At 47.0% G+C, this 12,712-nt stretch overlaps 1 protein-coding gene and 1 non-coding gene across 2 annotated transcripts; both read left to right on the top strand.

Annotated features, from left to right (window-relative positions):
- Positions 1–8,728: 8,728 nt before the first annotated feature.
- Positions 8,729–12,595, top strand: RPL30 (ribosomal protein L30). The gene is made up of 5 exons (XM_038128695.1): positions 8,729–8,856; positions 8,945–8,995; positions 9,883–10,028; positions 11,085–11,215; positions 12,429–12,595. The coding sequence occupies exons 2-5, from the start codon at positions 8,975–8,977 to the stop codon at positions 12,476–12,478; spliced, it is 348 nt and encodes a 115-aa protein (XP_037984623.1). The 5' UTR covers positions 8,729–8,856; positions 8,945–8,974; the 3' UTR covers positions 12,479–12,595.
- LOC119698390 lies at positions 12,057–12,191 on the top strand. Its single transcript, XR_005256149.1, has one exon. It is a non-coding gene; the product is annotated as a small nucleolar RNA SNORA72 (small nucleolar RNA).
- Positions 12,596–12,712: the final 117 nt, after the last annotated feature.

Below are 12,712 nucleotides of genomic sequence, written 5' to 3'. Positions count from 1 at the left end.
GACGCCCAGGCATCCCACTGCTCTGCTGCCACAGGTAGGAAATAGAAGCGTCTGGGACTCCGAAGCTGAGGAAGCCTGTCATGCCAGGAAACATACATGATATCCCACCTTTCTTCTGTGACCTTTCAGAGAAGTAAGTAAGGAGCGTGGGCCACCAGGACAGGCTCATCAAACACTGGGCACTGAGGAAAATAAGAAAGGGAAGGCTACATTCAGTTCCTTCTCTTGCCTGCAGAGCTTTGTACTTGCTTCCCTCCCTGTCCTTACCAAAGGGTGAGCTGTGCAGAGTGCACCTACCACCAGCTGACTGAGACAGCAGAGAAAGGAGCTCAAGGTTTACAAGGCCAGCGAGAGGGTCAGTCTGTATTGGCAGCAAGGCTCACCAGGGGTGCTCTGCTCCTCACATTCTTTAAACAGGCCTTGGATAGGATGCAGAAATAGAAATGAGAGCCCAAGGGCCATTTGGCAGGTGACTCCCACAAACGCTAATTAACAATATCGTGGTCTTTCCTCTTCCTGCATGAAGGAGAATTTGCATCTTTTGAGCAGGAAAACTGGACAAACCAGAGCCAGTGCTGGAGCTGGACACAGGCAGGGCCACGCTGGGACAGGGCTGCACCTCAGAGTTTTGGCTGGATTGCCACGGCCAGGCCAGGCTTGGACAATGTGTGCCCTCTGCAGAGCACTCAGCACAAACACATCGCCCAGGATAACTACAGCTGCCTCTCTGGCACTCTCCTACCTTCTGGGAGCACAGGATTGTACAGACCTTGTACAGAGTCCCAAACAAATTCATGCAAGTGATACAGTGGCTGCAGCATGATGTTGGCAGAAGAAAATCCTTGGTAGGTTTTCCATCCCATCCCTTCCCCTCAGCAGAGCACCTCTCCACAGACTCTCTGCCTTCCCTAATCCAAACCACCCTGGTACTGCCCCAGCTGAAGGCAGTACCAAAATAGCTAAAAAAACCCCCCAGACCTTTAAGAGCAAATAAATGAAACTACTATATTGAACTAGTTATTTTATTGAGGAATACAAATTGGGAAATTAAAATTAAATTTAAACTATGAGTATTCAGGGATAGCTGTATATCCAGAGGTACAGCAACAAATACCTATGACCTCTTATATACAATCTGCAATACACTTCCAAAAACAAACTTCATGAAGATTTCTCCAAGGCCCTGATAATTTTTAAGTTCTCCAGGCCAGTACTATATGAGCAAATTTGTTGCACTCATTCCAGAGCTCACTAGCTGTTAAGATTTCTGAGTATTTTAGATATTATTCCTACTGGAGCAATTAAATTTATATCTATTTTCTGATAGTCCCAAATCCTATTACTTTCCAAATCGCAGTGATTTTTTCAGAACATTATATTAATCAAGAGTTTTCTTTTTGATGACTTCTTTTCTCAGCTCTTTGGGTACAGGACGATCAGTACCTAAACAAGTAATAAAATATTCTAAATTGTTTATTGTGTCAAGTAATTCAGGCCAAATGTTTCACTGATCCAAATATTTGTAGGTCCATTGAAAGCTGTTCTGTGATGCTGATTTATGAACTGCAGAGAGGTGCCTTCTGAAACAGCTGTTTTTGTTTTGCCTGGGATAGCAATGACCTTGAAACTTAGCTCTTAGTACATGCCTTGTAATTTTATGGAAAGGAGGCAATCTGAAGATTTTCTCATCAAACTAATTACTGTCTTTAGAAATCTGCACCTGTGGATTCTGCACAATTTGTTGCCTTAGAAAATGCATTTTCTCGTTGTATTTGCACTGGATTTAAGCTGGCTACATGTCGGGAGTCACCCCCGGATTGGGGTGACCCTGAAAGATGGAAAAGTCTCTCCTCCAACCTGTGCCTTCAAAGAAAGACTCAGTAGTCCTCAGTTGTCTGGTCTCAAGGTAGTTTATTGTTGGTTATCTTAAAGATTCTTCCCTGAACTGCTGTGGCCCGTTCAGCAGGTCAGACAAAGGCACACTGCCCTCCCAGGGGGCTGGTGCCATCTTTTATATCACACATTACGTGTTACATGTTTATACTTTTTCCCCAATGCCTATTACCTATATTGAATGGTGACTTTCTACTCTAAACCAATCTGTGAGTGCCAACATCACCAAAGACATGGAGGTTAGGAAGGAGAAAGAAGGAGGACAGGGCACACCCAAATCCCTCCATCTTAGAACCCCTGACCCCCATGTACAAAACTTGGACCCCTGCGTTCAAGGCTTAAAACCCCCTTGTACAGCACTCAAAATCCTTTCTTTCACTTCGTGACTACTTCTACTACAATACCTAAACTTTTGTGACTTCTTGTTCTTTTTGTAAGGTTGGTAAATTGTTCCATGGGTCAGATTCAAAGCCACAGGGGTTTCTGGCTGCATGCCAGGGTCTCAGATGCTTTTGACCTGGGTCTGGAACATCCAAGAATGTCTAAGGGACATTCTGGGTTCCTACATCTACACATATAGGTATAAAAATGTATGTATTTATACATGTATATATTTATGTATATGCATACACACATACTTAACATGCTTTTATTGGCTAAAAATCTATCCAGGTCTGCAGATACTCAGGTATTCACAAGAGACAGTATTTAACCTCAGTGTTTTCCCTGTTCCCTAATGAGATAACCTTTCTGCACTTGAAACATTTTCCCCCACAACTCCTTTCTTTCCTTCCTTTTTCATAGTAAAGCTGCTTCAAGGGTGGCTGAAGAAAGGTTGTAATTCAGATCTAGTGGACCTGTGCCTTACTGGGATTCTAAATTCCCAATAATCTGAAACAAAGAGCTGCATTTGTCTGCATGACAATACAGGGGATAGTTCAGTGCACGACCCTGTGAAAATCAGATGAACATCTTTGCATTTGCTGTAAATGCAATGATCATCAGAGAACACAATCTGTCACTTTTAATAGCTCTGATGTGCAAAACTAGAGAACAATGGCTGCAGGTGTTCACATAACATTGTGTAATTGTGCAGAGACTTGGCCAGACTATAAATCAAAGCAGGACTGTATTTTTTTGCATATTTTCATCCTATTAAAAATATGTTCTGCTCATATTGGTAAAATAAAGATACAGCCTAGCTTGTCAGAAGATCAGTCTTCTTTTTTGAATTGACTCTTCTCATTCAGGGTTAGCATGTGACCTGTGGCACCTGAAGGATGGCTATGGACACACTGTCCCTCTTGCAGTGGCTTCAGCAGAGGTTACAATTTGAAGTCCCCCCAGTCACAGCACACATTTACTGGAGCTTTCCTGGTAACAGATCAGTATTATTATTTAACCTTGAGGTTAAATACTGCGTGTTGTGAATACCTGGATATCTGCAGGCCTGGAGAGATTTTCAGCCAGTAAAAGCATGCCAAGAAGTATGTGTGTATGGACATGCATAACACAACAGTACCTGTTACCATCTCAGGCACCTGGCAGCTCTGACAAGTAGCAAGTGCTGAGTTCTACACATTGCCTACACATCGTCCTGCACATTGCCTACTGACACTCGGGGGAAGGGGCTAAGCAGGGGTACAGTTTCAGATGTTCCTCTGCATCCCTGGCTGCCAGAGTGATCCCCGCTTTCTCTGAGGATCAGCAGCACTGCCAATTCAGCTATATAAAGACCTCAGAAGTTCAGAGAATTTAACAGAAGGATCCATCCCAGACTGTACCACAGGGTGGCCATGTACTGCTCCTTTTTCAGACTTCAGAATGATTTTTTTCTCATTCTTCTCTTTCTCTTCTTTCCAACCTTTTCTCTCAGTTAACTATACTCTGCCTACAACAGCACACATAATTAGCACACATACCTCTTTTCTTAGTACCTCTTTTAACTGTACATTGAATCTCCTGATGAGCAGTGAGAAAAGCTGATGATATTATTACCACTGCATTTGTGGGGGCAGTGCTTGGGGTTCTATAACACAGAGAAGAAGCTGCTTTGGGATTTCTCTGCAGAAAGGCATGCTGCTTGGATGAACCCACATATGCACTATGTCCAGTACTGATTCCTTGCAGCCAAACTGCTGCAAGAGATCCCAAGGGTGACACTGGCCAGCTCCATGAACTTGCTTGTCTGTCCCCAGGTATGTGTGACCCTGCCACCATGGCTTCTTTGCTGATACACTGGCTTTGGTGTCAGTGCTGCTGCAGGAGATTCCCCTGATGCTTTAGGATTTTAGCTTTTATATTTTTCATATATTTGTAATCCTGCATTTCTTTAGTGTATAACTCTAAACTCCATATAGAGTGTCAGCTACTGTCTTCCCATTTTGGTCAGACAAAACCATTCCTCTCTAGGCCTGGGAATCAAGGACACCTTTCTGTCTCAGGCCCCAAGAAATATAAAACAAAAGTGAGTTGGGGGGAGCAAACTTGGGGTAAATAACTTCACTTCATTGTGAAGCTGTAATTGGAAGATTAACTCCCAATATGCAAATAGACCAAACTGATAGAAGTATGAAAATGCATGACCCATTGTTCATTTTTTTGGGTGTAGCCTTTGGGTGGACTTTGTCTGCCTGAAGGCCCTTCAATAAATAAAACTGCTTTTTATGCCTTAATTTTGTCTGGCCTCTGTTTTTAGTTTTTCCCAACAAGGCATCACCCTGACTTCTGTTTTTTAGATACACTGAGTTGGTTTCATTCATCCAAAATGAAGTTGCTTTCTAATTTTTGGGATAGATCAGTGTTCCACCACTGACTTTTCTCGTAGTGCTCTCACTCTTCTGCGTCTTCATATCTACAACTGGTTCTTTCTTACACAACCTTGTCAGCATTTTAGTGGGGAAAAGCGGTGAAAGAACTTCAAGACCACTGCTCTCTGGATTAAGCTCTCCCTCTCTGTTAGAAACCCTGCTCCTGCCCTCTCACCAGGCAAGCACAGAGTTAGGCCGGGGTGAGGAGTGGTCCTGCTTTCCCCAAGTACTCTGCATTCCCTGCATGCTCATCTCCACTGCCAAACTGAGCCCCAGAGCCAGAGTTACACCTGGCTCAGCCCCAGAAGGAGCTGACCTCCCTGGCTGAGCTTGGCGGGGCAGGCAGCGAGGCTGGATGAGACCACAGTGCCTGCTGCTGGTGCTGGGAGAAGTAACACTGCTTTTCTTGAGGCTGCCACCTGCTCCCTGGGTCGCTCCATCTTGAGCCTTGTTTGTTGGAGATAGAGACATTGTCTGCTGCTTCCCTGCCTTTCTTCTATTTCTGCTGTATCACAGCCCTGTTGTGGAGGGGAGCTGAAGATCCCCGAGGGTGCTGAGGGTGTCTGGGTGCCAAACTCTGATGTGCCTTCTCCATTCCTTAATCCTCAGACAGCTGCTGTCAAGGCCCATGCACTCCCAGGTGGTGTTTTTAAGAAAACAGTGGCTGTATAATACCGTTAAAGGAATTTTAGCGGGGCTAAAGCCTTTTCTTTCTTCTAGTGTAATTTTCATCTGATTTGGACTGGCCCTTTGTCTTTACAAAGGACATTTTATGGACCACAGACCCCCAGGAGAGGCCTTCACAGAAGGGAGATCCAGGGGCTGAGAGACAATAGTGCCCATTTCTGCATGTATTCCCACCACCCCCAACCCAATCCTTATTCCACCTAGATTTAGGGACAGAATTTGGGGTCCAACGCCAAAAGTGTCTATCAGAAAGTTCTTTTGGAAGTGCAGAGATTTTTTTTAAAGCACATTATTAGAAAGAAGTAGTTTTATAAACGGCTAGGGAAAGTTGCTCTCTCCTAACGTGAGCGGAGAGGGCATCCTTGGAAACAGCTCCCTCTCCCGGAGCCATGCATGGCTCCCGCATCTTGCAAGGCGACGTAAAACCTGGAATAGTCCAAAGAAATGGCACTGAGGACTTCACGAGGCCCACTGAGCTTTTTACTCCCTTGCCAGGAATTTCAACAAGGATGAAAGATGAAGGTTTCACCAGACATAACCAACGGAGTAAAAGTATAAAGAGTTAAAAGCAAAGTCACAGTTTGATGGGGAATAGCAGCAATGCACCTGAGGGCTGGGACAAGGGCAAAAAGAGGAACAGGAAAAGGAGGAGACATAGAATGGAGTTTACTTTTCAGTTGCCAAAGAAAAGTTTGAAATATACTTCAAAATTGATTTAATCATACTCTGTAAAGGGAAAGAAATGTGGGTGTTTTTCAATAAAAGATACCAGACTATAGAGACACATCAAAATGTAACATTTTTATATTATTATTTATATACTGCATGTATAATTTATGTGCTTAACACAGACATTATTCCCAGAGAACTTTACCTTTAGAGACGGACCAATGCCAGAGTTTCACTTGTGATATTTCAGCTCCATTTAAGTTTGGTAATATTTTTTCCAACATACCTTTGTCTCAGTGTTACTTTAGATCTTAATTTAGATGCTTAAACTGATCTGTCAAAACCCAAGGTTGTTACCCAGAAAAAAAAATGATTGGGATGATGGTTTGCTTTTTGACCAAAGGCTGCCTGTCACTGAGAAGGTTATCCTGTTGGAAATATTTTGGTTAGGTCTGTGATCATACATCAGAAAAAGTTACCATGGAGGTAGCCATAACAAGAGAAGGACATATTGCTATAAATTATTTCCCGTATTTGAAATAATATCTTGTAATAAAAGCATACTAAAATAACTGAATGCAACATGTTTTGTCCTGGTTTTTTTGTTTCTTACTCCATATTCCACATTAATAAATGTGTCACACTTCCTAAGGCCAACAAGCCCAACACTTTCCCATGTTCATGCTAACCTGGGTGAGTCTAGCAAAGCTCCTATGATAGTTTTGTAATTTCATAAGAAATGTACACGCTGGGATGCCTTTCTTGTGCAGTGTCTTAAGAGCATAAAGTCACACCAGAAGCAAACGTGTTGTCCTGTAGCTGGATCCCTGAGCATCCTCTAGGGGGATGTCACAGGCAACCTCCGCAACTCCCAGTCAGAGCATCCACACTGCTCATCCCTGCAGGCGCCAGCTGAGCTGCTGCTGCTCTCTGCTCCTCCCCGCGCCAGCCTGGCCTGCTTGGTCTAGGATGGACAGCACTGTGGGATCGAGAACAAATGTCCTCGGCCTGAAAATGGGAACCTCATGTCGCAGCCCTGGTTCCAGACAATGCCATGCGTGTGTGCTCAGTGAGATAGTTTTCAAGCCGGTGGTTTCCAGAGTGCATGGGGGGCAGGAAGAAGTTTCCCTGCACTGTCACCCTGAGCTGCTTGGGGACACTGCGCAGCTGGTGAGACTGCAGAGCCATCACCCCGGCAAACCCGGGAGCTGCAGAGGGTGCCCAAAGCTGAACCTCTAACTGCAGCAGAGTCGGGCCCAAGTATATTCTCAAGCTCAGTAGCTGGTGTCATGCAAGAAACCACTCTGTGGGCTTGGGCCTGGGGCTGTATCCCATTGGGACAGGCCAGTCACGCAGAATTGGGGCTTGCCAGGGGGTGTTGAGCAGGGCAGAGGGCAGGCGCTGCTGCTTTAGTGAGGCAGTGTGCACAGTGCGGACAGCAGGGACACGGGGCAGACCACCACATGTCCCCTATACTGATGCCCTGCGGTGCCCAAGAGATTTATCTTCTCCATCCCATCATTTTCCCTATCAGCCCTGTGACAGAAGTGACAGTCCCCAGCACAGGAAGGATATCGACCTGTCAGACTGAGTCCAGAGCAAGCCATCAAGATGTTTAGAGGGGAGAGGCTGAGACAGTTGGGATTGTTCAGTCTGGAAAAGAGAAGGCTTTGGGATGACCTCATTGTAGCCTTACAGGACCTGAAGGGAACCCACAGGAAAGGTGGAGAGGGACTTTTTTTACAAGAGCATATAGTGCTAGTGACAGGAGAAAGGGGAATGGCTTCAAACAGGAGTAGGTCTACATGAAATGTTGGGAAGAAGCTCTTTATTGTGAGGGTAGTGAGGACACTGGTACAGGTGCTATGGATACTCCCCAGCCCTGTGAGGTATTCAAGGCCAGGTGGGATGGGGCTCTGAGCAACCTGGTTTAGCAGAACATGGCATGGCAGCGGGGCTGGAACTACGTCCGCTTCAAGGTCCCTAGCAATCCAGGCTCTTCTGTGATTCCATGATGGGAGGCTCAGGCCGCTACGGCTCTTCCGCATCAGCTCCTAAAGCCTTCCGCGAGGCTGTGATGTGAAACACCCGCTAAAGCCCCTCTGCGGAACGAGGGAGGCGGCGTGGATGGGAAAGGGCGGGAGCCAGAACCCCGACGGAAGCGCCCGCCAAGCCGGCACCGCAGCCCAGCCCAACCCAGCCCGCTCGGCAACCGAGCCGGCCCCTCAGCCGGGCCCACCCCTCAGCCGAGCCGGCCCCTCAGCCGGCCCCGCCCCTCAGCCGGCCCCGCAGCCGGGCCCGCCCCTCAGCCCAGCCGGCCCCTCAGCCCAGCCGGCCCCTCAGCCGAGCCCGCCCCTCAGCCGGGCCCGCCCCTCAGCCCAGCCGGCCCCTCAGCCGAGCCCGCCCCTCAGCCGGGCCCGCCCCTCAGCCCAGCCGGCCCCTCAGCCCAGCCGGCCCCTCAGCCGGCCCCGCAGCCGGGCCCGCCCCTCAGCCCAGCCGGCCCCTCAGCCGAGCCCGCCCCTCAGCCGGGCCCGCCCCAGCACCGCCGAGCGCAGTCCCCCGGTCAGCCAGGCCCCGCCTACATTAACTCATGACCCGCCCCACTCGGTTTGTCCCCGCCCCCGCCAGTCAAGGCCCCGCCCCGCCCGGCGCCGCCGCCGTGGTTCGGGCGCGTCGGCAGCCGCGGGGTGGGGCGGGGTGTGCGCGGCTCTCGCGAGAGCTGCCGCGGGCTTCGCGCGGTGCCTGCTGGGCGCTCGCCCCTTTCCTGCGGCCCGGCCATCTTGGCGGCGCGTCTGCGGTGAGCGGGGCCGGGCCGGGGGCGCGGGGGCCGCTGCGGGCGCTGCTGCCGGGTTCTGACCGCTCCCCTCCATCCCCCTGTGTTCCAGGTACCGCCCGAGCCCGCGCGAGGCAGCAACATGGTGGCCGCGAAGAAGACGGTGAGTGAGAGCGGGGCCGCGCCGGGCGCACGTGGTGGGGGAGCGTCCGGGCAGCGCCGTGGTGCGGCCGGGGGACCCCGGCATGGCCTGGGCTGGGGGCCGGGGGTACTGGGGGGCCCCTGGGCACGGCCCCTCGCGGCCGACAGAGCTCGGACCGTGCCTTCCTGACAGTGGCCGCGCCCCTGGGCGGCTTCCCGCTGCGCTCGGTGTGCTCGGGTCCCTCCCGTGCGATGTCCCGGGGGCTGGCAGAGCTCCTGAGATGGCTGCAGGAAGGGAGAGCTGGTACCGAGGTCCTAGTGCGGGTGGAGTTCAGGTTTTGCCTTTCCTGCCGTGTTCTGGCCTTTCTCTTACAGTGGCTCTGACAGGTCTGGGTTTCTTGGTCAGAGGTGATGATTTCGTCCGTCAGATGCGCCTTACCTGTTGTCATGAGCGTCACGCTCCCCTGTTGTAACATCAGCTTGATATCGCACAGAAATACTTCTTTCTGCTGCTCTGTGTAATGTTGTCAGTGTGCCCTGGGGGGAGAGGCTCTAAACCTGGCTTAGCTTTGCAAGGCCGTGACTAGCTGAGCTTGACAAGAGCTTGTGAGATACATGCAGACGTCACTGATTTATGTAGATTGCAGCAACAGTGCTTTGAGATGTATTTTCCTATTGAGAGATATGGGGATAAGAAAGAATTTTCTAAACTTGTGAAAACACAGTATCAGCAATGCCCCTGTCCATAAGCTTTCTTATACTCTGGTAACTGAGTGGCCTTTCTTATTCCATGTTTCAGATTATAGGGAGAGTATGAAAAATGCATATATTTGAAATTTCTCTGTTGTGTTCTGAATTGTTTTGAAAAGTGTGAAGTAACACAACAACACTTTTCTACATCTTTTTCAGAAAAAGTCCCTGGAGTCCATCAACTCCAGGCTTCAGCTGGTTATGAAAAGTGGCAAGTATGTGCTTGGGTACAAACAAACCCTGAAAATGATTCGTCAGGGCAAAGCCAAGTTGGTCATCCTCGCCAACAACTGTCCTGCTTTGAGGTAAGCAGATGTGGGAGAAAACAATTCTGAGATGGGTTCTTTGTACAAGTGCAGTGTGTGCTTCATGCTAATTGCTCCAGAGACTTAATACAGAGGGCTTTGCTGGCATGTTCAAGAGTGCTCTGAAATTTGTTTGATAGTTTGCTGTGTAATGATTTCAAGTCTAGAAATGTTGAAAAGCTTCCTGGTGTTTTTCTGGCTTTCCAATTCAAGGAGTTTGCACTAGAGAAAGTACTGGAAGATTTTCACACTTGATAGCACTCCCTAAGAGTGAAATGGGGCTGAATTCGTATGTTTTTCCAAAGTAGTGTATTGGAAAATAATTTTATAGTTAGAAAAACTGATAACAGATTTAAAATATTTGAAGCTCTTTGTCAAAGTTGTTATAAATTTGGGGTCCTGGCCAGTGAAACTGCTTTTTTGAGAATGTAATTTGTACTAATATAATGATGTTTTCCTCTTTGAATACTTGGGCCCTTTTTGTTGTTGAGGGATATTGACAGGCTCAAGACAATGTCAATGCAAAACCCAGAAATTTGATACTTGAGAAACAGCAGGACTGTTGCAGTGGGCAGCAATCCCCAATATTAGTGGGGATATGAAAATGCTTGGGAAACAGTACTGACTGCTAGACTGTGGAAGTCAGAAGAGAGGGCAGCATAGATGGACTTTTTGCAACAACTGTGTCTCTCCGTTCAGCATCTGGTCACCACTGGCCATCAACATTAACTCTCTTAGTTCATGCACGTTGGCACATAAAGAAAAGCCTTTCAGAGGTCTGCAAGTGCTGAATCCTACCAGGTAGAAATTAGTCTGAGTAGGAGCAGCCTGAAGGGTTTGTTGTTACAAACCTTCAGCAGACATCTCAGTAGAGGTTCCCGAGCCACAAGCGTGGAGTGATGCTGCCTCACAAGAAACAGCTGTGTTTCTCTGGGTCGGAAGGAACAGTTAAGGGTCTTGAGGGTTAAGTATGGTAGGAGTTAAAGCTGCTCTCTCTGTATTGCAGTTGGTCACAATTGTTTGTGGTCCTGTTAACACCCAGTTTTTGGATTTCAGAAAATCAGAGATTGAGTACTACGCTATGCTTGCCAAGACTGGTGTCCATCATTATAGTGGGAACAACATTGAGTTGGGCACAGCATGTGGAAAATACTACAGAGTGTGCACACTGGCCATCATTGACCCAGGTAATTCCCTCCTGCAGTGTAGGGGCCAAATGAGGAGGTGTCTGTGGATCCTCCCTTCTCCTCTGAGTAGCAGCAGTGAGCAAGGAATGAGCAGAAGTGATGACACACTTCACTACATTTTTCCATGAGGTTTAACATTTAAAATTTTCTCTGACCAAGTTCCTGTTCTTCTTTTGTGAGTCCGAGGTTCTCAGAACCTGGAAGGACTGCTTCTTCTCGTGCACATAGCTCTTCTACTGCTGAGCCCTGTGAGCATTCTGTCTGCTGGTCAGTCTGTAGGGAGGTTTCAGTGTCTGGGAAGCAACTGTATGGGACCCATCTGTTTCTGAACCCATCAGCTAGGACATGAGCTTGCACAATATACTGTTTACAACAGCCCTGTTTGACTGTTAATCTGAGACAAAGGGTTGTGACTTGTCCTGCTTCCCAGAATAGTATATAGAAAAATAACCAATAGGCAGGTGGATATTCATCAAGGGAATGGAAATTATGTTAACCGCTTCATTTTAAAACTGTATGTTTGTATGTAATTACTATGGTTTGGAAATAGAATGCTAAGTAGGTGACTTCCCATCCTCTTTCCAGAATGTTTTAAGAGAAGAATCAATCCCTTGTTCCGTTTGTTGACCAGAATGCATACTCATAGATTTAATGATTTAATACTTTAACCAGCTATTCCCCAAGTCACAATGATTTGAATTTCCTACTGCTTCAGGAAACTTTACTTAGCTTGCTTGTATTCAAATAGTAGCTGTAAACTTGATTTTCAAAATGTCACTTTCAGGTTTGGTTTTGGGTGGGAGGGGAGCTGCATGTCAGTCCTAATGCTCTGTAGCTGTCAATGCGAATATTCTCGCTGTCCTGATATTTCTGTGATCAGGGGAGGCTAGACATTCGCTATAGTAAAACTATGCATTGTGTCCTCCAGGACTAGATTGTTGTTTTAGTCCTGGCTTTGTAAATGCTGGTTACAGGTGTGTAATTATTGGAAAATACTGTACTTGGATTAGAAAAACGCAGTTACAAGTATTCTTATAATAAATTTTATCAAAATTATTTGTTTTTTTCCTAAGCAGACCTATCTATTCTTTTAGGTTTTCTTTTTCTAGAATCACTGTGGTGATTTTATAAGTAGGAGGGTTTTTTTCTTAATTTTATTCCTAAAATCATCTTCCCATGGGTCCTCTTGTAACAATACATTTTTGTTTTACAGGTGACTCTGACATCATTAGAAGCATGCCAGAACAAACCAGTGAGAAGTAAATGCTGTAAAGGTGTTATTTCTACAATAAAACTGGTTACAGATCTCTTTTAAAGAAAAATTTGTATTATACTTTTGTTGGTTTTAGGGAACAAACTATATAAATGAAGATTCATTACCACTGCTGTGCTTCTTGTTCTGTTAGAAATAACCTTCACATGGGCAACATTTGCCTTTCTTTCTGTAGGCACTGTGGATCTTAAGAGGTAAGTGAAGGAAGGCTTGATCATGGCAAG

This window comes from Motacilla alba, chromosome 2 (assembly GCF_015832195.1).
Source record: "Motacilla alba alba isolate MOTALB_02 chromosome 2, Motacilla_alba_V1.0_pri, whole genome shotgun sequence".
Classification (NCBI taxonomy): domain Eukaryota; kingdom Metazoa; phylum Chordata; class Aves; order Passeriformes; family Motacillidae; genus Motacilla; species Motacilla alba.
The sequence above is the reverse complement of the archived record's forward strand: the minus strand, read 5'-3'. Positions and strand labels throughout refer to the sequence as shown.

Coding starts and splice junctions, on each gene's coding strand:
- RPL30 (XM_038128695.1), top strand. CDS start 8,975: ATGGTGGCCGCGAAGAAGACG. Junction 10,029..11,084: donor AACAACTGTCCTGCTTTGAG/GTAAGCAGATGT, acceptor TTTGGATTTCAG/AAAATCAGAGATTGAGTACT. Junction 11,216..12,428: donor ACTGGCCATCATTGACCCAG/GTAATTCCCTCC, acceptor TTTGTTTTACAG/GTGACTCTGACATCATTAGA.